The sequence below is a fragment of the Cherax quadricarinatus genome, chromosome 50, assembly GCF_038502225.1.
Source record: "Cherax quadricarinatus isolate ZL_2023a chromosome 50, ASM3850222v1, whole genome shotgun sequence".
NCBI classification, from domain to species: Eukaryota; Metazoa; Arthropoda; class Malacostraca; order Decapoda; family Parastacidae; genus Cherax; species Cherax quadricarinatus.
Genome location: NC_091341.1, coordinates 22,488,568 through 22,510,306, shown reverse-complemented (window position 1 = coordinate 22,510,306; position 21,739 = coordinate 22,488,568). Strand labels below are relative to the sequence as shown.

Sequence of the window (21,739 nt, the reverse complement as noted above, 5' to 3'; positions counted from 1 at the left end):
CCTACCATTCCTTGCCTCAAACCTGGCGCTGTATGACTACGGGCTTAGCGCTTCCTTGTGAATATAACAATAATAATTCAAGACTATAAAGAATAAAAAAAAAAACATACTGCCGTGACTGGATTGTTAGGTAGGTTCGTCAGGAAACAGGACAAGTGTTTCCTAAGTCATATGATGACCCACAGCTGGAGGTTTTGGTCATCTGACCGACGCCTTCCACTCTCGTGACTGGAACAATGCACAGATAACATATGAGAATGACACTAATGACGTTTCGGTCCGCCTTCGACCATTAATTATAATTCAAGGTTATGTATACTGAATACACGAATTGTGGGCAATACATATCATAATTTATCTGGGATGAATAATCACTGTGGCTTCTTATTTCGTTCACGGAGCAGCGTTCAATCCATATGGGTTACATATGCCTGGGGAATAAGACGTATTCCATCCATAGAAAGTGGCTCTAGGTCCTCGAATCAAAAGCCCTTCACCACTCTTGAAGGCTACATACCACAAACTACGCGTCACTGTCTTATATAAATTTACAAACTGTTTACAATCTGTTTAACAAGAAGAAAATCATATTAGCGTTACAAAAATACATAATAAATGAATGTATGTTATAAGTGTTGTATATAAGATTTACATAAGTATATATATTATGGTAGTGGATCATGTTACCTTAAATGATAACACTATAGTTAGTGACACTTCTTCATATAAACCACTTTATCAACTTAATACTAGCTTCTCTTCTCTGCCATGGATATACCTCTATATATAATTGATCTACCAATGTCGTAAATAATTTATTTTGGTTAGTATTAGTCGTAAATATGAGTGTTTGAGTGAAAGTGAAGGTGGAGGTGGCACAGCCTGTGAGAAATGCCAGCAGTCTGTGCCTAAGATTACCTCTGGTCACTCTTACATGCTTATCTCCACTACACACTTTCTTTGAATGCATTTATCAACGTGTGTCACCAAACAGAAGAGAAATATTGACAAAAGATGGACATGAAGCCATGGTGACCAACGAGGAGGTAAAACTTGTGGTGTAAGCCAAGTGAACTTGACACCTATGCTGCAGTACACGACCCACTACACTAACTCCAGCTATGCTTAACCACGGTCTCCAAACTCTTCTAGCTGCTAATTCTAAGAGGTAATTAATTTATTCTATGTGCATTTATAGAGTGCGTAAGTTAACAGCGTGCAAAGTGCTAGTACATATTACCTATTGATTTCGTTTCACTGCTATTATGAAGATCATCTTATGGAGTAACATAATTTTTAATATTTAAAGAGTACAACACCCTTCTATCTACTTAAATAAAGGGTAATATAGCATGGAATATGTATTTGAAGATACAATAACACCCACTTGCTTCCCGCCACCATGGAATTCGTCTGACACGGACACCTAGACTCGTTCTATTCCACTGCGCAGACACCTTACCTTCAACACTGCATAATAAACCTATTTAAATTTTCAGTAGCCCAAATAACCTTATAAAAAGAGCTTATAAATTTACTTATTCGAGTAATTTGCTCAGGACAAACAGTGATGTTAATGGTAGGAGTAAAAATGTTGCAAGTGATTCAAGTTGAATGTAGAGTGGCTAGCAAGTGAGCTTACAGGTATCATGGCAGAGAGGAGACAGTGAAAACAAACCATCGCTGAGGAAGGGTATTGAACCACCATGAGCGGTTTTAACCCCGGCCCGCGGGTCGTGACCATCTACAAGACTGACACGGGGTTCGGCTTTAATGTGAGGGGTCAGGTGAGCGAGGGAGGTCAATGGAGACCCATCAATGGGGAGTTGTACCCACCTCTTCAACACGTCTCTGCGGTGTTGGAAGGAGGGGCGGCCGAGCAAGCTGGTATACGTAAAGGCGATCGTATACTTGAAGTGTAAGTACACCCGAGTTTTGCCCCATCATTACACCTTCCATACAATTGATGCATAACTCATGACATCTCGGCAAAATACTTTCATAAAGAGCTTCACGGGGCAGTAGAAACACGACCTGTTACTAGTGTGGCCACATGCCTGGATATACATCATAATACAGTATTTATCTTGGGTTATCCTAATTTTAGTTCAGTTATTACTGTTTCACTACACTATATGAAGGACTCAACATGTTGCAAAATACTTTCACAAACTTTCCTGATGTAGGACCCAACTGAAAATAAATGTTAGTTAATTTGTGGGGGGTTTTCAAAGTTGGATATTCACAATTTTTTACAACTGTGTCTATAACAATCATGCAATTAATGGAAATATTGTACATATTAAACTAGCTGGCAAAATCATCCATATATTTGATCAAAATCAAGCTTTCTTATGGGACGTTAATATGATAGTTAAATTTAATTTTGTGACTGGAGAGTCCTAAATGTATATGTTAATGAATGAAAATCCCATGTAATTTTGCCACTTTAAGTTTTTTTTTTTTTTGGGTTATCTTTTTACTTAGACACTATGAAGTTCAAGTGTAAATTGCTGAACTAGGAGATATCTTAGGGATCAGGTCTCGCTTGATTGTTTCTTACCGTGTTTCATTTCAATAGTTATATGCTGAAAGTGCGCAGAATTTTAATTAAAAGAATTGCACTATGCCAGAAATGAATCATGGCATTAACATAATACTTGAGTAAGGTTTTTAGATAAACAGGGAGAAATCAGAGTGAAAAATATTAACAAGTGGTGTTCTACAAGGGCCAGTATTAGGCTCTTTGTTGTTCACAATCGACATAAATTCCCTATATAAACAAAAAAATATCAGCTTAAATTTGTTGACTTGAAGACTGAGGAAGGCTATTCAAATTATTAACTCAGTGGGTTAGTAACTCAGGATAAGCCAATAAAGCTTCCATTCACTGGTTCCTTTATAGGTCTTTCCCTAGAATGTGACCCCCCAATAGTCTGTTAACTTCCAGGTATGGTACCTATTTACTGCTTGGTAACGGGCAGTAGGAGACTTATCCGTACATCCCACCTCACAGTGGAGTTTAACCCCACATTCTCCCTGGTGTGAGCTGAGTGCACTAACCACTGCACTGCAAAAACAACTAGTGAGGCTACAGTGGAGTTTCAGGATGATTTGACATATTTTAATGTAGGCAGAAAAGTTGCACATTTAGTTCATTGCCATAATACTGAGGAGAAAATCAGACACCTTCATACTAGGTAACATAGAATGTGATAAAACTGAATTAAAAAAATGTATCAGAAATTTGAATCTAAGACAGCAGTGCATAGGTGTTTGTAATAGCGCTAAAAGACTGCTTGGCTTCATATGGAAGCTTGTTAAATGTGTTGCACTCAGGCAGAATTTCTGGTCTTTCCTTGCTGTTCCCTAATTATTTAAGATGGCAGGTAAATCTTAAAAACTTGTACTTACATTCACTGTACTGGTACACGTATGTGGTTTCTTATGTGTTTCTTAACAGCTCTTATTTTTGTAATATTTCCTTTCCACTTTAGGTGTGGTCTGAGACTGGGGCCAATAATCATCAGAATCATTAGGCAATATAAGTACAAAACCATAAAGTATGAGTAACAGATATTCCAAAGTTATACTAAAATTCTGTAGTATTTTTGTGGCCTTGTTTAGATTATTTAATACTATTTTTGTCTCATATTGGTTAAGAAAAGTGCTGGAAAAATTAGTGAAGAAATGCAGATTTTTTTTTTCATAATAAAGTAGAGAAGAAAAATGCAACAATAATGGATGAGTTTAAAGATAATTTTACTAACCTAATGTGGAAGGTGTGTAGGTAAATTTCCTGATTTTTCCCATGTGGTTACAGTATTTTGTTTGAGAGCTTTTCCACAGTGACTAAAGATTGGCGTACATGAGCGTGTTCGATAGGAGTGAATGGAGACGAATGGTATTTGGGAGCTGACGATCTGTTGGAGTGTGAGCAGGGTAATATTTAGTGAAGGGATTCAGGGAAACCGGTTATTTTTGTGTAGCCGGACTTGAGTCCTGGAAATGGGAAGTACAGTGCCTGCACTCTAAAGGAGGGGTTCGGGATATTAGCAGTTTGGAGGGATATGTTGTGTATCTTTATACGTATATGCTTCTAAACTGTTGTGTTCTGAGCACCTCTGCAAAAACAGTGATTATGTGTGAGTGAGGTGAAAGTGTTGAATGATGATGAAAGTATTTTCTTTTTGGGGATTTTCCTTCTTTTTGGGTCACCCTGCCTCAGTGGGAGTCGGCCGACTTGTTAAAAAAAAAAAAAAAAAAAAATTCTTTTAATTTGCAGATATTCAAGATTTTTGTATTTATAATTATACTTTCTTTGTATGTTCTATAGTTTTATCAGCTTATTTCCCATATACATATATGTTATTAGTACTGAAATATTTAATTTTCAGGAATGGGGTTAATGTCGAGGGTGCTGAACATCGTTATGTTGTGGAGCTAATAAAGCAAGGTGGTGATGTGCTCAAACTAACTGTAATTTCTGTATCAAGAAAGGTAAGTTACATTAAACAAATGTGTGCCACATTTTATTAATTAAACCTCAGAATGCTTGTAGAGTGAGTTCAACATTTCATTTATTTAGGGCAAAATGTTTAATAATTGCAGGAAAATTATGGAGAGGAAATGTAATATTAGAGGATAAAGAAAAAGGATAAATGAATAGAAAAATATACACTACTGTAGCTTGTTAAAATATAAGAAAAAAAATTGATGTGAAATGCCACCTCATGCAAAAACTTTGGAAATCAAAGTACAGTTGTCAGTCCTAGCTTTGCACAATGCAGTTATAAGTTTTATCAGACTACTGGACTTGAAATTTTAAAGATGTATATATATTATATGTAAGCTCAGATCAGTATGCACTTCACTCTTTAAAAATATAAATACTGTATCTGTACACGTTAAGGACAAATTTGAATGTTGAAGACCTATTAATTTTGATATGCTTATTTTTCTTTTGCAGGAAGCAGAGAGGTTAGAACCAAGTGAAGAAACCTCAGGATTTTCCTATATTGATTACAGTGAAAAGCGTTCCCTTCCAATATCGATTCCAGACTATTCTTACATAGAATCTGGTGGAGATAAATATGTAGTGTTTAATATTTACATGGCTGGGCGTCACTTATGTGCTCGCAGATATAGAGAATTTTCAAATTTACACAACAATCTCAAGAGGGAGTTCATGGACTTCAACTTTCCCAAATTACCAGGGAAATGGCCCTTTTCGTAAGTAAACTGTTTATAATTTTTCTTAATTATTTTTTATATTTATCCTAATGACATTTGATTTGTGTGAATTGAGATGGTCATATAAGATTGATTGATAAAGCACATATTTTTATTTTTGTATGCTTTATCTGCTTATCAAGACTTTGGTAACATCCATATTTATTCTTAGCAAGCTCTGAAATATTAACATACATACACTCTACCTGTTTTCAGTAACTTTTTTTTTTTTTTTCTCCAAATTTTGTGGTGATGGGATGTGAACAGCCTATGTTCAGGAAGATGAGGAAGACTAAATTTAGCAATGACACCAAAGCCTAACATTGTGTACAAGCACTGATATTTAGTTATACAAAATTTTTTGACTGTTATGACAGTCAGTGATTATACTCAGAACATAAGTAAATTTGACATGGCATAATGTCATGCTTGAATTTTTTTTTTTACTCACCAAGGTGGGGTGACACCTCCTTAAAATAAAAAATAGATTCATCATTAATTCAGTAGCTGTTTTACCAGAAGGGTGTACTTTTTGTGCATTTTAAAATTCTGTCTCCCTAGGTTGTCTGAACAGCAGTTAGATGGGCGACGTAGAGGGCTGGAACTGTACCTTGAGAAAGTTTGTGCTGTGAGGGTAATAGCAGAGTCTGATATTATGCAAGATTTTCTTAATGATTCTGATGATCACCAGGTATGTTCTTAACATTGGAAATTTTTTCTATTTTCTAGTGGACACTTTTTCTGGTGCTATGTTTGTGATGAAGGAAAAGCAATATTAAATAATTGTGGTCTTGTGTTTATTGGAGGATCTGCCACAGAAAAATGGGGCATTTCTCATACCCTTTATGGCTATTTTCATTTTTTCTATAATTTGACAAACCAAAGATGATACTAGTTAAAGGCACCCAAATGCTCTCTAGACTGGAATGTTGCTGTACACAAACAACCCCCTTTCAATGCAAGCCAACTTGTAGATCAGGAAGATGAATGGACAATTTTCACTGCTCATATAAACTTAATTTTTTTTAGAAAATCTTCTCTCCTTTCTAATGAAATTCTGGGTGCTACTGTTCTTGTTCACATATTTTTCTGTCCTTCAGTCAGTGTATAAAATTCAAGCTTTTTTTTCAGTTTCTCTTTAAGAATACCATAGTAGTTATTAACTGGTTTATCAGAATTATCTCAGATTTATAATACTTTGGGAGCAACTCTGTCAGTCACACTTTAATTAAAGGCTTGACTGGGTGGAAAGGAAATTAAAGGAAAGGGAGGTGGGTAATTGGCAATGGGACTAATCTGCTTACAAGTTTTTCAAGGAAAAAACATGTAAAGGTATATTAAATTTTTGCAAAATTCCAAATTAATATGGTTGGATGTCAACATGGAATTGAGAATAAGGAATCACAAGGTGGTGATGTATTATTAGAAGAATATATTAAACAAATTAATTGTTCAGGTGGTGATAGTCATGTGGAAAAAATAACTATGATTGTACATGTGTATTAAGAAGTAGACATAAATAAAGCTGGACTTCCAGCAAGTGTGCACGAGCATGTTAGGTAGGAGTGAATGGAGAGAAATGGTTTTTGGGACTTGATGAGCTGTTGGAGTGTGAGCAGGGTAATATTTTGTGAAGGGATTCAGGGAAACCAGTTAGCCGGCCTTGAGTCCTGGAGGTGGGAAGTACAGTGCCTGAACCGTAAAGGAGGGGTTTGGGTTATGGGCTGTTTATAGGGACATCTAAACTGTCATATCTGAGCACCTCTGCAAAGACGGTGATTATGTATGGATGATGGTGAAAGTGTTGAACAATGATGAAAGGTTTTTCTTTCTTTTTGAGTTTTTTTCTTTTTGGGTCACCATGCCTCGGTGGGAAACAGCCGACGTGTTACAAAAAATACAGCTTTATTAAATTGAAAAAGATAAACTTGATTTTCTTTTTGGGTCTCCCTCCCTTGGTGGGATATGAATGGTTTCTTGAAAAAAAAACATACAACTGTTGAGTTTTAAATACAAATTGACAGCAGATGCATAGCATGTAACAAAAGGGTAAAAGAACCACATTTATGGAGGACTGTCTTAAATTCTTGTATTTATTTAACAAAAATTTTTTTGGATATCACAAATTCACACTTAAATTTCTATTTGCTTTTTATAGGGCAACAGTATTCGTGTGGACTTAAAGGTGTTGTTGCCAGACAAGAGTGTGGTGACTGTTACACAGGCTAAAAATGTTCTTGCTCATCAAGTTTATCAAGCTGTGGTGGAAAAAATTAGCATACCTCCAGAAACAGCAAAATGTTTTGCACTTTTTGAGATTGTAGAATATAGTTTTGGTAAGTATACTACAGTATTTCTGTTAAATCAGTGTGACAGAACATTCTTGGAAGATTATTTGATGTTCTAGGAATGTGTTGTAAATGAGGGATAAAAAAAATTGTCACTAATATTCTATAGACATTGCTGAATATGCTTCTTGATTGCAATGGCTAGACAAATGGCTTCAGTTAAGTTAGTGGGATGAGGCATTATCTTTGGGGATTACGTAATTTTTTTTTTCTTTATAGAACGAAAAATTAGCGATGATGAATTCCCTCATAACCTGTACATTCAGAACTACAGTACTGCAACAGCAACGTGTTTATGTATTCATCGATGGATCTTTAATCCTCATCGAGAAGTGAGTTAACTTTACAAGTTACGTTTTGATCATACACTTACTATGTATTTGAAATGACTATATTTCTAGGTAGTGAAATATTTTAGTTGTCTATCTGTTGCAATGTTGAATAGTAGATAGGATGTGATATTGATCAAACCTTGAATGCCTCCCATTCCCCAGACACTAAGATTCCTCTGTCCTTGTCATTAAAATAAATATGAGGCAGAGTTACTGGGATAAATACAAATGTTAAAATCTCAATGAATTTTTGTAGTGTATGAGGATTTTGTACTAACATTAATTTTATATAATAAATTAAGCAATGGTTAAAATGCTCTAAATTTACATAATGTGTGAGCTCTGCTCATGGAAATTATATGAAAATGCTCTTGACCAATTAAACTAACTGTCCTGGTAGTGAAGTGAAACTGTTTTAGAATCATGAATGGTACTGTAGTATTTAGAAAGATGTTCAAGTTCTTTCTTTCTTTCTTTCAACGCACCAGCCGTATCCCACTGAGGTGGGGTGGCCCAAAAAGAAAAACAAGTTTCTCGTTTTAAATTTAATAATATATACAGGAGAAGGGGTTACTAGCCCCTTGCTCCCGGCATTTTAGTCGCCTCTTACAACACGCATGGCTTACGGAGGAAGAATTCTGTTCCACTTCCCCATGGAGATAAGAGAAAATAAACAAGAACTAGAAAGAAAATAGAAGAAAACCCAGAGGAGTGTGTATATATACAGTGGACCCCCGGTTAACGATTTTAATCCGTGCAAGAGGGGTAATTGTTATGCGAAATAATCGCTATGTGAATGAATTTTCCCCATAAGAAATAATGGAAATCAAATTAATCCGTGCAAGACACCCAAAAGTATGAAAAAAAAAATTTTACCACATGAAATATACATTTTCCCACACACAAAGAGAAGGATACATGCACAATAGTAGAGTAGTACATGCACAGTATATATTGTGCATGTACTAGTCTACTAAATGAAGAATAAATGACACTTACCTTTATTGAAGATGCAGCAATGACTGATGAGACACTGTGTCCTGGGAGTGCCTTTTCCTCCTGAGTACTGTAGGTCCTGTTTGGCATTTTCTTCCAGAACAGGCCTTATCACACTGTGTATGCCACTACGATTCTTAAATCTCTCAAACCAACCTTTGCTGGCTTTAAATTCACCAATATGAGCACTAGTTCCAGGCATTTTTCCCTGTTCACCTGGGTGTTAGTCGACTTGTGTGGGTTGCATCCTGGGAGACAAGATTAAGGACCCCAATGGAAATAAGTTAGACAGTCTTCGATGACACTGACTTTTTTGGGTTATCCTGGGTGGCAAATCCTCTGGGGTTAATTGTTTCTTGGTATTCTCAATAAGCCACACCAACAACGGTGCTACAGCAGCAGCAGCAGCTGACAGTGCAGCAGCAGCAGCAGCTGACAGTGCAGCAGCAGCAGCAGCAGCAGCTGTACCACCAATAGTAGCGATGGTTGATTGGGGTTTATTATACAACCTGGCCAGCTCGGAGACATGCACTCCACTTTCATACTTATCAATGATCTTTTTCTTCATCTCTATTGTAATTCTCACCCTTATTGCTGTAGGGTTGGCACTAGAAGCTTTCTTGGGGCCCATGGTCACTTATTTTCCAGAAAAAGCACCGAAAACATTGTAATAATACGAAATATTCCGATTGTATGCTTGGATGTTACCGCGGAGGCTGGCTGGTAAACAATGCCACCGGCGGAACATGTGAGCGTGGCTCAGGCCGCACATTGGACGCGTCTCGGACGAAAATCGGTAAGCGGGTTTTTAAGCGGTATGTGAGGCAAAATTTTTGCAATTAAAGTAAGCGGTATGCGAAATAATCGCTATGTGATGCCATCGTTATGCGGGGGTCCACTGTATATGCTTGTACATGTATGTGTAGTGTGACCTAAGTGTAAGTAGAAGTAGCAAGATGTACCTGAAATCTTGCATGTGTACGAGATAGAAAAAAAAGACACCAGCAATCCTACCATCATGTAAAACAATTACAGGTTTCCGTTTTACACTGACTTGGCAGGACGGTAGTACCTCCCTGGGTGGTTGCTGTCTACCAACCTACTACCTAGAAGTTCAAGTTATCAGAGTATTTTATGATTAGTTAAATATTTGAGTATTTAATTAAGCTATCTCCTGTGGAAAGTTTTTGGAAAATGGGAAATTTCCATTGAAGACATTACAAATAAGAAATAAGAAAATGCACAAATCAAGAGAAGGTTTAAATAAAAGATCTATTTGTAGATACAGTACATACAGTACTTTTAAATGGAATGTATGTTAGAAGGTTATGCAAGGTTAATAGCATTGAAGTTAAATATTATTTCTGTCTATGATTTATAGGCTAATAAATTTTTTTTTTTATGACAAAATTACCTTGCGGAATAAACTTTTTGTATATAGTATTAAGAATTTGTCAATAGCTGAATGTAATTAATGTACTAAATCATAATCTAAATAAAATGTTAAATACAAGTACAGCTTATGATGAGCAAATAATGTAGCAAATTTCAATGGATTTCATGGCATAGGTGTACAGGAAGCAAAGCAAAAGATGCTGTTAATAAGGATTATCTTTTAAGATATTTTTTATTGCAGATTATTTTATAGCCAGTCCTGTTTCTTATAAATTAATATAAAAACTTTTTCCAGCTTCGGTTGTGCAGCACAGATGACATTGCACACACATGGCTATTTTGGACAGCAGTAGATGTTGTTAACAGAGGCCATATCAAACCAACAGATCAGCTGTACCAGTTAAAGGCCCTACAAGATGTGGCTCGCAAAGAACAGTATTTACAGGTTAGTTTGTGTATTAAATTATATCTTTTTCATATATTTTATGCTTTTTCATATATTTATGCTTTAGCAAACTACAGTATATATGGGGGGCCAGAGATATGGCCCACCCTATGTACCTGACCTGTTTCCACTAGTTGGCCCCAACCACATGTGGCTACATATACTAGTTGCATAGCTCCACTACAAAAGACTTCATTCTCATGTGTGTACTAGATTGATAAAGCCCCTTGGTTAATGAAATGTCTTCAGAAAGATACTGTTATATTCATGAACTTGCATACCTTCGATTTTTTTTGTCGTTAACCTGTCCTAGGAGAGAATATTTATCTTTTTACTTGTGTATTTTTAATGCATATTAAATTATTAGCCAATTCTTATAGATAACAAAAAATGCAAAAGTACTAAAGATCTATTTTAATTTATGCATAAGTTTGATTTTCTCTTTAATTTCAAAATATAGAAGTTTGTTCTAGGTAGTAGGTTGGTAGACAGCAACCGCCCAGGGAGGTACTACCGTCCTGCCAAGTGAGTGTAAAACGAAAGCCTGTAATTGTTTTACATGATGGTAGGATTGCTGGTGTCTTTTTTTTTTTGTTTCATGAACACGCAAGATTTCAGGTACGTCTTGCTACTTCTACTTACACTTAGGTCACACTACACATACATGTACAAGCATATACAGTGGACCCCCGGTTAACAATATTTTTTCATTCCAGTAGTATGTTCAGGTGCCAGTACTGACCGAATTTGTTCCCATAAGGAAAATTGAGAAGTAGATTAGTCCATTTCAGACCCCCAAACATACATGTACAAACGCACTTACATAAATACACTTGCATAATTGGTCGCATTGGGAGGTGATCGTTATGCGGGGGTCCACTGTATATACACACCCCTCTGGGTTTTCTGCTATTTTCTTTCTAGTTCTTGTTCTTGTTTATTTCCTCTTATCTCCATGGGGAAGTGGAACAGAATTCTTCCTCCATAAGCCATGCGTGTTGTAAGAGGCGACTAAAATGCCGGGAGCAAGGGGCTAGTAACCCCTTCTCCTGTATAAATTACTAAATTTGAAAAGAGAAACTTTTGTTTTTCTTCTTGGGCCACCCTGCCTTGGTGGGATACGGCCGGTTTGTTGAAAGAAGAAAAGAAGTTTGTTGACTTTGGAATTCCTTAAAGCCCATAAGAATTATGTTGTGCATAAGTTCTTGTAATTCAAGGTATATTTAAATAGATTTCTAGCTATTCCTTTATATAAAACCTGGTAACTTGTATATTTAAATTTGGAGATTTTTTGGACATGGTAAACCAATGTAGATGCATATTTAGTGTTGCTTTTTCACTGGTCTTTAATTACACACCTTATACCAAAAGTAATGCTATCTTAAAAGGATGGACTATTATCCAGTAGTCTGTCTTGAAAGGATTGTATATAACAGACTTAGTGTTTATGATTTTAAAGTTTACTGTTACCTTCAGTACTAGAATACTACTGTAAGTAAATGTTTTATAAATTAAAAAATAGATATATTCTAGCCAAATTGTTAATGAATTTTATGAAAAATATATATATTTTTTTTTCAACAAACCAGCCGTATCCCACCAAGGCAGGGTGGCCCAAAAAGAAAAACGAAAGTTTCTCTTTTAAATTTAGTAATTTATACAGGAGAAGGGGTTACTAGCTCCTTGCTCCCGGCATTTTAGTCGCCTCTTACAACATGCATGGCATACGGAGGAAGAATTCTGTTCCGCTTCCCCATGGTGATAAGAGGAAATAAACAAGAACAAGAACTAGAAAGAAAACCCAGAGGGGTGTGTATATATATGCTTGTAAATGTATGTGTAATGTGACCTAAGTGTAAGAAGACGTAGCAAGACGTACCTGAAATCTTGCAAGTTTATGAAACAGACAAAAGACACCAGCAATCCTACCATCATGTAAAACAATTAGACTTTTGTTTTACACTCACTTGGCAGGATGGTAGTACCTGCCTGGGCAGTTGCTGTCTACCAACCTACTACCTAGAAAAAAATATAAGAAAATTTTGGAATTATTCCATGTAAATGGCAATTATATTGGTTGTTTATTGCAGGTCGTTCGTGGATGTGAAGGCTATGGTGATATTGTTTTTCCTCACTGTCCCTGTGATTCCCGTAAGAAAGGTCATGTTGTTGCCTATGTGGGTTACAAGTCATTTAGGTTGCAAGCATGTAAAGAAGATGGTACATTACAAGTAAGTTATAAGGCTGCATTGTTTTCCTTGTGGAGGCCTTAGCTAATTCTTTATCTGGATACTGTAGCTGCTATCTTGTGTCTTTTCCTTTTACACATCGTTATTCCTTAGTCAGCATTTGTGTACTTTTTCTTTAGGTGTAAGGTGCCCTTGGAATCACTGCTGTGGGAGTGTGATTGTCCTAGCTTCAATTGACGGTTCTTTACTTTGGCCCACATTACACAGCAACACCATTTGGTTATCTGCCACACATTCTCAAAACATCATGGTATCATTAAAAGAGGTATTTTCATAACTTTTTCCTTTCTGTTTCTAACATATTCTTTTCTTGCTTTTGTGCATCTACACTCCCTTGTGTGCACTTTATTTAGTAAACTTCTTTTTTTTACACATCTTGTATTCTTAGTTGTTGGTGACAGTGATTGCCAAACCCACATGCAGCTCTATTTGACAAAAGCATCAAATGATATTATTAGGTATGAAACACTTTGGTTTATAGGTAGTAGTTAAAAAAAAAATTGTGAATTTAATCCAGAGCAGCTCCTTACCTTCTTTCCTCAGCCTTTAATATAAAGAATAGTGTGCTATACTGTAGTGTGATGAGTAATAAGAATTGTAAAGGATATTGTGAATTTTTCTTTCAGTGAGATTTGCACAAACAAACACACTAGTAAAAGTACTTAAAATGGAAAATACAATACAATAGTTGTATACAGCCTCTCCTCACTTAATGCCAGAGTTCCGTTCCTAATCTACCATGGGCAATCACCTTAAACCTTTAACAACCCAACAAGAAGCTGCATTGAGGATGATCACAAACTCTTGTGCCAGACAACACCTCACCACTCTTCAAGAGCTTGAACTTACTTAATATACAAAATATACACACTTATTATTGTGCCTACTACATATACAGAACATTCAACTCCAATATAAACCTTCCGCTCAGGCTTCTAGAGCTATGACAGAACACACAGGCATAACATGAGAGACAAAACACTTTTTGACATCCCTTGTGTCCGTCACACTATGCAAAAATGCAGTGCACGTAAAGTGCCTGAAAATCGGGAATACTGCCCAAATCAGCAATAGGTCCCCTGCTCACAAATCAGTTTAGGACTATACCTAAAAAGTCATCTTATCTCTCAATAATAACCATGCCCACACTATGCTAATCTCTTAACAAATTTGAAGCAACTCTTCCAAATATTTTATTATCCCTTATCTATTAAACCATTATTACAAACCTAAAAATGTATGTTTTGTATCGTAAATTGTACTACCTCGTATTAATAATTGAGTAAAATTTAATATTTGAAGTTTGTCTAGACTTAAGTAGTCGCTAATTTGTGACTGCGTATTAGAATAATGGCTAATTGGACATTTATTGGACAATGACGTCATTTGTTTACTCGTGAACATCGGCCAAAATCGAACATTTCTGCCACTTCGAGCTCCATTTCAAGATCCTTTTCAGAGCAAAACCAATCAAAATCACTTCTATTTCTATAATATGTTTTCTATTCAATCAAATGAGACCAAGAAAAAAAGAATACAACCATAATACTCTACGAGAATACACCTCAAAGTCGGTGTTTTAATCCAAAAACACGGTCGGAGTTTTTTTTTTTCTCATGCACTGAGTACTGCAGGATTTTTTTTTATACTGCACACACTGATCACACAGACCCATTCTCTCGCATGTGGGCCTACCAGCTTTCTCCTGCATCATATGAAGCCGCTAGAATTTTTGAGAATACATACGTCAAACACATTGGCTCGTAAGATGTATATATATGACCAAAACAGTCAAAGGGTTAAGCAAGAGGTATACTACTATACTGGTAGTGGGTTTGTTAGCCATCTTTAAATAGTTTTTTAATGTCACCTTTGCACCATTTATAACATTTCTAGTATACAGTGGACCCCCGCATAACGATTACCTCCGAATGCGACCAATTATGTAAGTGTATTTATGTAAGTGCGTTTGTACGTGTATGTTTGGGGGTCTGAAATGGACTAATCTACTTCACAATATTTCTTATGGGAACAAATTCGGTCAGTACTGGCACCTGAACACACTTCTGGAGTGAAAAAATATCGTTAACCGGGGGTCCACTGTATTTTTAAATGTTTATACAGTAGTGTACTGTATACGGTAATAAACAGAATAGAGGAAATCAGCTCTAATATACATTACTTAGGTTTGCACACTGGTTGGACAGCTGGTTGTAAGTCCGAGTGGTCGGTAAATGAGTACATCGCTAGTGAGGAGAGGCTGTATTAATATTGGAGTTTTAGTAAAACGATTTTAATATTGGATACAAGACATGAAATATAGTACTGTATACTGTATGACTTGATTATTTATATTAATTTTTATAAAAGGTTAACAAAGGATTTTAACTAGGTATTTAATACTTTCAGACACAGATAATTGACTTTGCTTGGTCCACAATAGAGAAGTTTGAGGTGGATGATGAAGCAATGTCATTTTGTTTTCTCTACAGGCAAACAGAAGATCTTATCAGATGGGTCAAAATATTTACACCATTTGTAAGTCACTGTTGTGATTTTTAGTCTTATGATGATGAAATAATTTTGGTGCATGTAATTTCAGAGTTCTGTTACATTGTTGACTAAATAAATATAAATTGCCTGATATACAGCAAATACCAGTGAAGATATGCAGCAAGGTACCATATACTGTATACCTGTGTATAGGTCAAGGTTTGAAAACCACATATGTTATGTATAAATTGAGGGGTTGATTTATTTATGGGGAGTATTGTAATGGGGTTGAAATCCATTTGTGTGTGTTTACTGTATAGTAGATTCCTTCTTTGGTGGTTGGTTGAATATCCCAGCCATGAGGCAAAGCCATATATAGCTTGGGTCCACCCCCACCCCTAGTTAGATTGGAGTGGAATAGGATTTTTCTAGCTAGTATGATAGAAAACATTATTTTTTTTTTAACCAAAAGAAAAGAAATAGTAAGTAAATCCTCTATTGCTTGTTCAAATTGTACCAAACAGATTGGAACTTACCACACCTACACCAAGCTACCATTGTTTCAAAATCTGTTAGAACTGAACCTGTTTCCTGTAAACAACCATGTTATAGTTGGAGATGCCTTCGTGAGCCATATTAATTCATATTTTGTTTAATTAAATGTTTGTATTTAGAATGTTTATCCAGTATTTTACGTTTAATAATGGTGAAAAAGTGGCACGCAAAGAGGAAGTGACAAGGACGTTTCACACTGGCGCTTTTACGTTGACACTCCTCACCCTTACACCCTCACGCTGACACCCTCTAGCTCACACCCTCCAGTGGAACATATGCCATTTGTTCCTTTTCACTTTCAAATAGTAATGAATATTGTTTAAACAGTGTATAACATATAACACATAAAACTGAGAAAAAATAAAATCCAGAATTCATCCTGTTTGACCAGGTGTCCATATTCTTTTGATTTCATTCAAAATGTACTCATTGTATTTCCTACACATAAATCTTATTGCTAGTCATTTCCTGTTGAATGTCCTTCTTGCTGATGGACCCTCCTTTAACCCAAACTCTCTCGTTGACTTTTTGACAGCAGCTGATTTACTGCAAAAGCTCTGATGATGATGCCTCTAGCACTCCTCACAACCCTTTTTACCTCACTCTTGCTACCCTCTTTCCCTGCACTATCCACTGCCCTGCTTCACTCCATGACCTAATAATAATCCCTCTCCCTCTTGCTATCCAATACCCCTGCACCCTTCTCTGCCCTGCCTCTTCAAGGGGAGCTCCTTGCAGAGGTGAAGAGGCTATTGGTCTTAGGAATTGGGCCTTTTGGTCTTCATCCTCAGACTGAACCTAATTACCCCCCAATCCTCCCCTATCCCATCATCCTCATCCCCTCTTTTTTCCTTTCATCTCCCTCCCAACCCTCCCCTTTTCCCCATCTCATTTATAGCCTCTGGGGTCCTCCCATCTGGCATTACGGTTTCTAGGTAGGGGAAAGTGTGCCGGAGTTTGTCTCGCTCTGTGAGGTTCATCTGTTGTGGTGTAACTTGACTCAAGAAATCGTAATGACACGATTGCAAACAAACCATACCCCCGCGGGTTCAATCCCGGCCGGGGGTATGGTTTGTTGTGGTGTAGTTTGCCGTGGAATCTGGATTGTCTGGAGGTGCCCTGCTTCCTTTCTGGATTTCCAGGAAGTGGGCAGGGTGTCCTGCAGATGACAGGTGTATCTCCAGAGGCTGTCTGTTGGTTCTGGGAGGTGACAGCCAAAGGAGCTGCGTTTTGTGGCGGATTCCTGACCACCCTCTCTTGTCTGCCGAGGTGACAAGGTAAATGTGAGGTTGCTATCCTGGAGCGCTGGTTTACTGGCATGAAGGGTAGGGTGTGGCATGGGTTTCACGCTGCATCTGCACTACTTGTGGGTTCGAGGTCCTCTTGGATGAGGGGGAAACTTGCAGCCCCTTCATGCCTTCTAGTGACTGTCCCTCCACTGTCTTTTTTTTTTCCTTCTTTCTTTTTTTTTTTCTTTAAATAATAATAAGAAAACTAGGTAGTAGGTTGGTAGACAGCAACCGCCCAGGGAGGTATACTACCGTCCTGCCAAGTGAGTGTAAAACGAAAGCCTGTAATTGTTTTACATGATGGTAGGATTGCTGGTGCCCTTTTTTCTGTCTCATAAACATGCAAGATTTCAGGTATGTCTTGCTACTTTTACTTACACTTAGGTCACACTACACATACATGTTTTTTTTTTTTTTCAACAAGTCGGCCGTCTCCCACCAAAGCAGGGTGACCCAAAAAAGAAAGAAAATCCCCAAAAAGAAAATGCTTTCATCATTATTCAACACTTTCACCACACTCACACATAATCACTGTTTTTGCAGAGGTGCTCAGAATACAACAGTTTAGAAGCATATACGTATAAAGATACACAACATATCCCTCCAAACTGCCAATATCCCAAACCCCTCCTTTAAAGTGCAGGCATTGTACTTCCCATTTCCAGGACTCAAGTCCGACTATATGAAAATAACCGGTTTCCCTGAATCCCTTCACTAAATATTACCCTGCTCACACTCCAACAGATCGTCAGGTCCCAAGTACCATCCGTCTCCATTCACTCCTATCTAACACGCCCACGCACGCTTGCTGGAAGTCCAAGCCCCTTGCCCACAAAACCTCCTTTACCCCCTCTCTCCAACCCTTTCGAGGATGACCCCTACCTCGCTTTCTTTCCCCTATAGATTTATATGCTTTCCATGTCATTCTACTTTGATCCATTCTCTCTAAATGACCAAACCACCTCAACAACCCCTCTTCTGCCCTCTGACTAATACTTTTATTAACTCCACACCTTTTCCTAATTTCCACACTCCGAATTTTCTGCATAATATTTACACCACACATTGCCCTTAAACAGGACATCTCCACTGCCTCCAACCGTCTCCTCGCTGCTGCATTTACCACCCAAGCTTCACACCCATATAAGAGTGTTGGTACTACACTATACTTTCATACATTCCCTTCTTTGCCTCCATAGATAACGTTTGACTCCACATATACCTCAATGCACCACTCACCTTTTTTCCCTCATCAATTCTATGATTAACCTCATCCTTCATAAATCCATCCGCCGACACGTCAACTCCCAAGTATCTGAAAACATTTACTTCTTCCATACTCCTCCTCCCCAATTTGATATCCAATTTTTCTTTATCTAAATCATTTGATACCCTCATCACCTTACTCTTTTCTATGTTCACTTTCAACTTTCTACCTTTACACACATTCCCAAACTCATCCACTAACCTTTGCAATTTTTCTTTAGAATCTCCCATAAGCACAGTATCATCAACAAAAAGTAACTGTGTTAATTCCCATTTTGAATTTGATTTCCCATAATTTAATCCCACCCCTCTCCCGAACACCCTAGCATTTACTTCTTTTACAACCCCATCTATAAATATATTAAACAATCATTGTGACATTACACATCCCTGTCTAAGACCTACTTTTACCGGGAAGTAGTCTCCCTCTCTTCTACACACCCTAACCTGAGCCTCACTATCCTCATAAAAACTCTTTACAGCATTTAGTAACTTACCACCTATTCCATATACTTGCAACATCTGCCACATTGCTCCCCTATCTACTCTATCATATGCCTTTTCTAAATCCATAAATGCAATAAAACCTTCCCTACCTTTATCTAAATACTGTTCACATATATGCTTCAATGTAAACACTTGATCTACACATCCCCTACCCACTCTGAAACCTCCTTGCTCATCCGCAATCCTACATTCTGTCTTACCTCTAATTCTTTCAATTATAACCCTACCGTACACTTTTCCTGGTATACTCGGTAAACTTATTCCTCTAATTTTTACAATCTCTTTTGTCCCCTTTCCCTTTATATAAAGGGACTATACATGCTCTCCTCCAATCCCTAGGTACCTTCCCCTCTTTCATACATTTATTAAACAAAAGTACCAACCACTCCAACACTATATCCCCCCTGCTTTTAACATTTCTGTCATGATCCCATCAGTTCCAGCTGCTTTACCCCCTTTCTTTCTACGTAATGCCTCGCGTAGCTCCCCCACACTTACATTCTGCTCTTCTTCACTCCTAAAAGATGGTATACCTCCCTGACCAGTGCATGAAATTACCGCCTCCCTTTCTTCCTCAACATTTAAAAGTTCCTCAAAATATTCTCACCATCTACCTAATACCTCCCTCTCCCCATCTACTAACTCCCCTACTCTGTTTTTAACTGACAAATCCATACTTTCCCTAGGCTTTCTTAACTTGTTTAACTCACTCCAAAATTTTTTCTTATTTTCATTAAAATTTCTTGGCAGTGCCTCTCCCACTCTATTATCTGCTCTCCTTTTGCACTCTCTCACCACTCTCTTTACCTTTCTTTTACTCTCCATATACTCTGCTCTTCTTATAACACTTCTGCTTTGTAAAAACCTCTCATAAGCTAACTTTTTCTCTTTTATCACACCCTTTACTTCATCATTCCACCAATCACTCCTCTTTCCACCTGCCCCCACCCTCCTATAACCACAAACTTCTGCCCCACATTCTAATACTGCATTTTTAAAACTATTCCAACCCTCTTCAACCCCCCCCCCACTACTCATCTTTGCACTAGCCCACCTTTCTGCCAACAGTCGCTTATATCTCCCCCGAACTTCCTCCTCCCTTAGTTTATACACTTTCACCTCCCTCTTACTTGTTGTTGCCACCTTCCTCTTTTCCCATCTACCTCTTACTCTAACTGTAGCTGCAACTAAATAATGATCCGATATATCAGTTGCCCCTCTATAAACATGTACATCCTGGAGCCTACCCATCAACCTTTTATCCACCAATACATAATCTAACAAACTACTTTCATTACGTGCTACATCATACCTTTTATATTTATTTATCCTCTTTTTCATAAAATATGTATTACTTATTACCAAATCTCTTTCTACACATAGCTCAATTAAAGGCTTCCCATTTACATTTACCCCTGGCACCCCAAATTTACCTACTACTCCCTCCATAACATTTTTACCCACTTTAGCATTGAAATCCCCAACCACCATTACTCTCACACTTGATTCAAAACTCCCCACGCATTCACTCAACATTTCCCAAAATCTCTCTCTCCTCTACACTTCTTTCTTCTCCAGGTGCATACACGCTTACTATAACCCACTTTTCACATCCAATCTTTATTTTACTCCACATAATCCTTGAATTAATACATTTATAGTCCCTCTTTTCCTGCCATAGCTTATCCTTCAACATTATTGCTACTCCTTCTTTAGCTCTAACTCTATTTGAAACCCCTGACCTAATCCCATTTATTCCTCTCCATTGAAACTCTCCCACCCCCTTCAGCTTTGTTTCACTTAAAGCCAGGACATCCAGTTTCTTCTCATTCATAACATCCACAATCATCTCTTTCTTATCATTTGCACAACATCCACGCACATTCAGACTTCCCACTTTGACAATTTTCTTCTTCTTATTCTTTTTAGTAATCTTTACAGGAAAAGGGGTTACTAGCCCATTGTTCCCGGCATTTTAGTTGACTTTTACAACACGCATGGCTTACGGAGGAAAGATTCTTATTCCACTTCCCCATGGATATAAAAGGAAAAGTAATAAGACCAAGAACTATTAAGATAAAATCAAAGAAAACTCAGATGAGTGTGTATAAATAAACGTGTACATGTATGTGTAGTGTGACCTAAGTGTAAGTAGAAGTAGCAAGACATACCTGTAATCTTGCATATTTATGAGACAGACAAAAGATACCAGCAATCCTACCATCATGTAAAACAATTACAGGCTTTTGTTTTACATTCACTTGGCAGGACGGTAGTACCTCCCTGGATGGTTGCTGTCTACAACCTACTACATACATACATGTACAAGCATATATATACACACACCCCTCTGGGTTTTCTGCTATTTTCTTTCTAGTTCTTGTTCTTGTTTATTTCCTCTTATCTCCATGGGGAAGTGGAACAGAATTCTTCCTCCGTAAGCCATGCGTGTTGTAAGAGGCGACTAAAATGCCGGGAGCAGGGGGCTAGTAACCCCTTCTGTATAAATTACAGTGGACCCCCGCATACCGCACGCATCGCATACAGTACAATCCGCATACCGCTCGCTTTTTTCGCAAAAATTTTGCCTCGCATACCGCCCAAAAACCCGCTCACCGCCCTTCGTCCGAGA

At 37.5% G+C, this 21,739-nt stretch overlaps 1 protein-coding gene across 3 annotated transcripts in view; it reads left to right on the top strand.

The window, feature by feature from the left end:
• The first annotated feature begins 922 nt into the window (after nt 1–922).
• Nucleotides 923–21,739, top strand: part of Snx27 (sorting nexin 27) — a 34,389-nt gene continuing 13,572 nt past the window's right edge. Inside the window, exons 1-10 of one of the 3 annotated variants that reach the window (XR_008407994.1) lie at nt 1,629–1,918; nt 4,398–4,500; nt 4,970–5,232; nt 5,794–5,923; nt 7,391–7,568; nt 7,800–7,912; nt 10,599–10,748; nt 12,839–12,979; nt 13,117–13,262; nt 15,407–15,535. Coding sequence is in view for 2 of the 3 variants with exons in the window: in XM_053786058.2 (XP_053642033.1) it covers nt 1,707–1,918; nt 4,398–4,500; nt 4,970–5,232; nt 5,794–5,923; nt 7,391–7,568; nt 7,800–7,912; nt 10,599–10,748; nt 12,839–12,979; nt 15,407–15,535 (1,419 nt within the window). In the remaining variant the exon portion in view is untranslated. Of the gene's footprint in view, nt 1,169–1,628; nt 1,919–4,397; nt 4,501–4,969; nt 5,233–5,793; nt 5,924–7,390; nt 7,569–7,799; nt 7,913–10,598; nt 10,749–12,838; nt 12,980–13,116; nt 13,263–15,406; nt 15,536–21,739 lie in introns of those variants that run through there. The other 2 variants (XM_053786059.2, XM_053786058.2) reach the window with 2 other exon arrangements.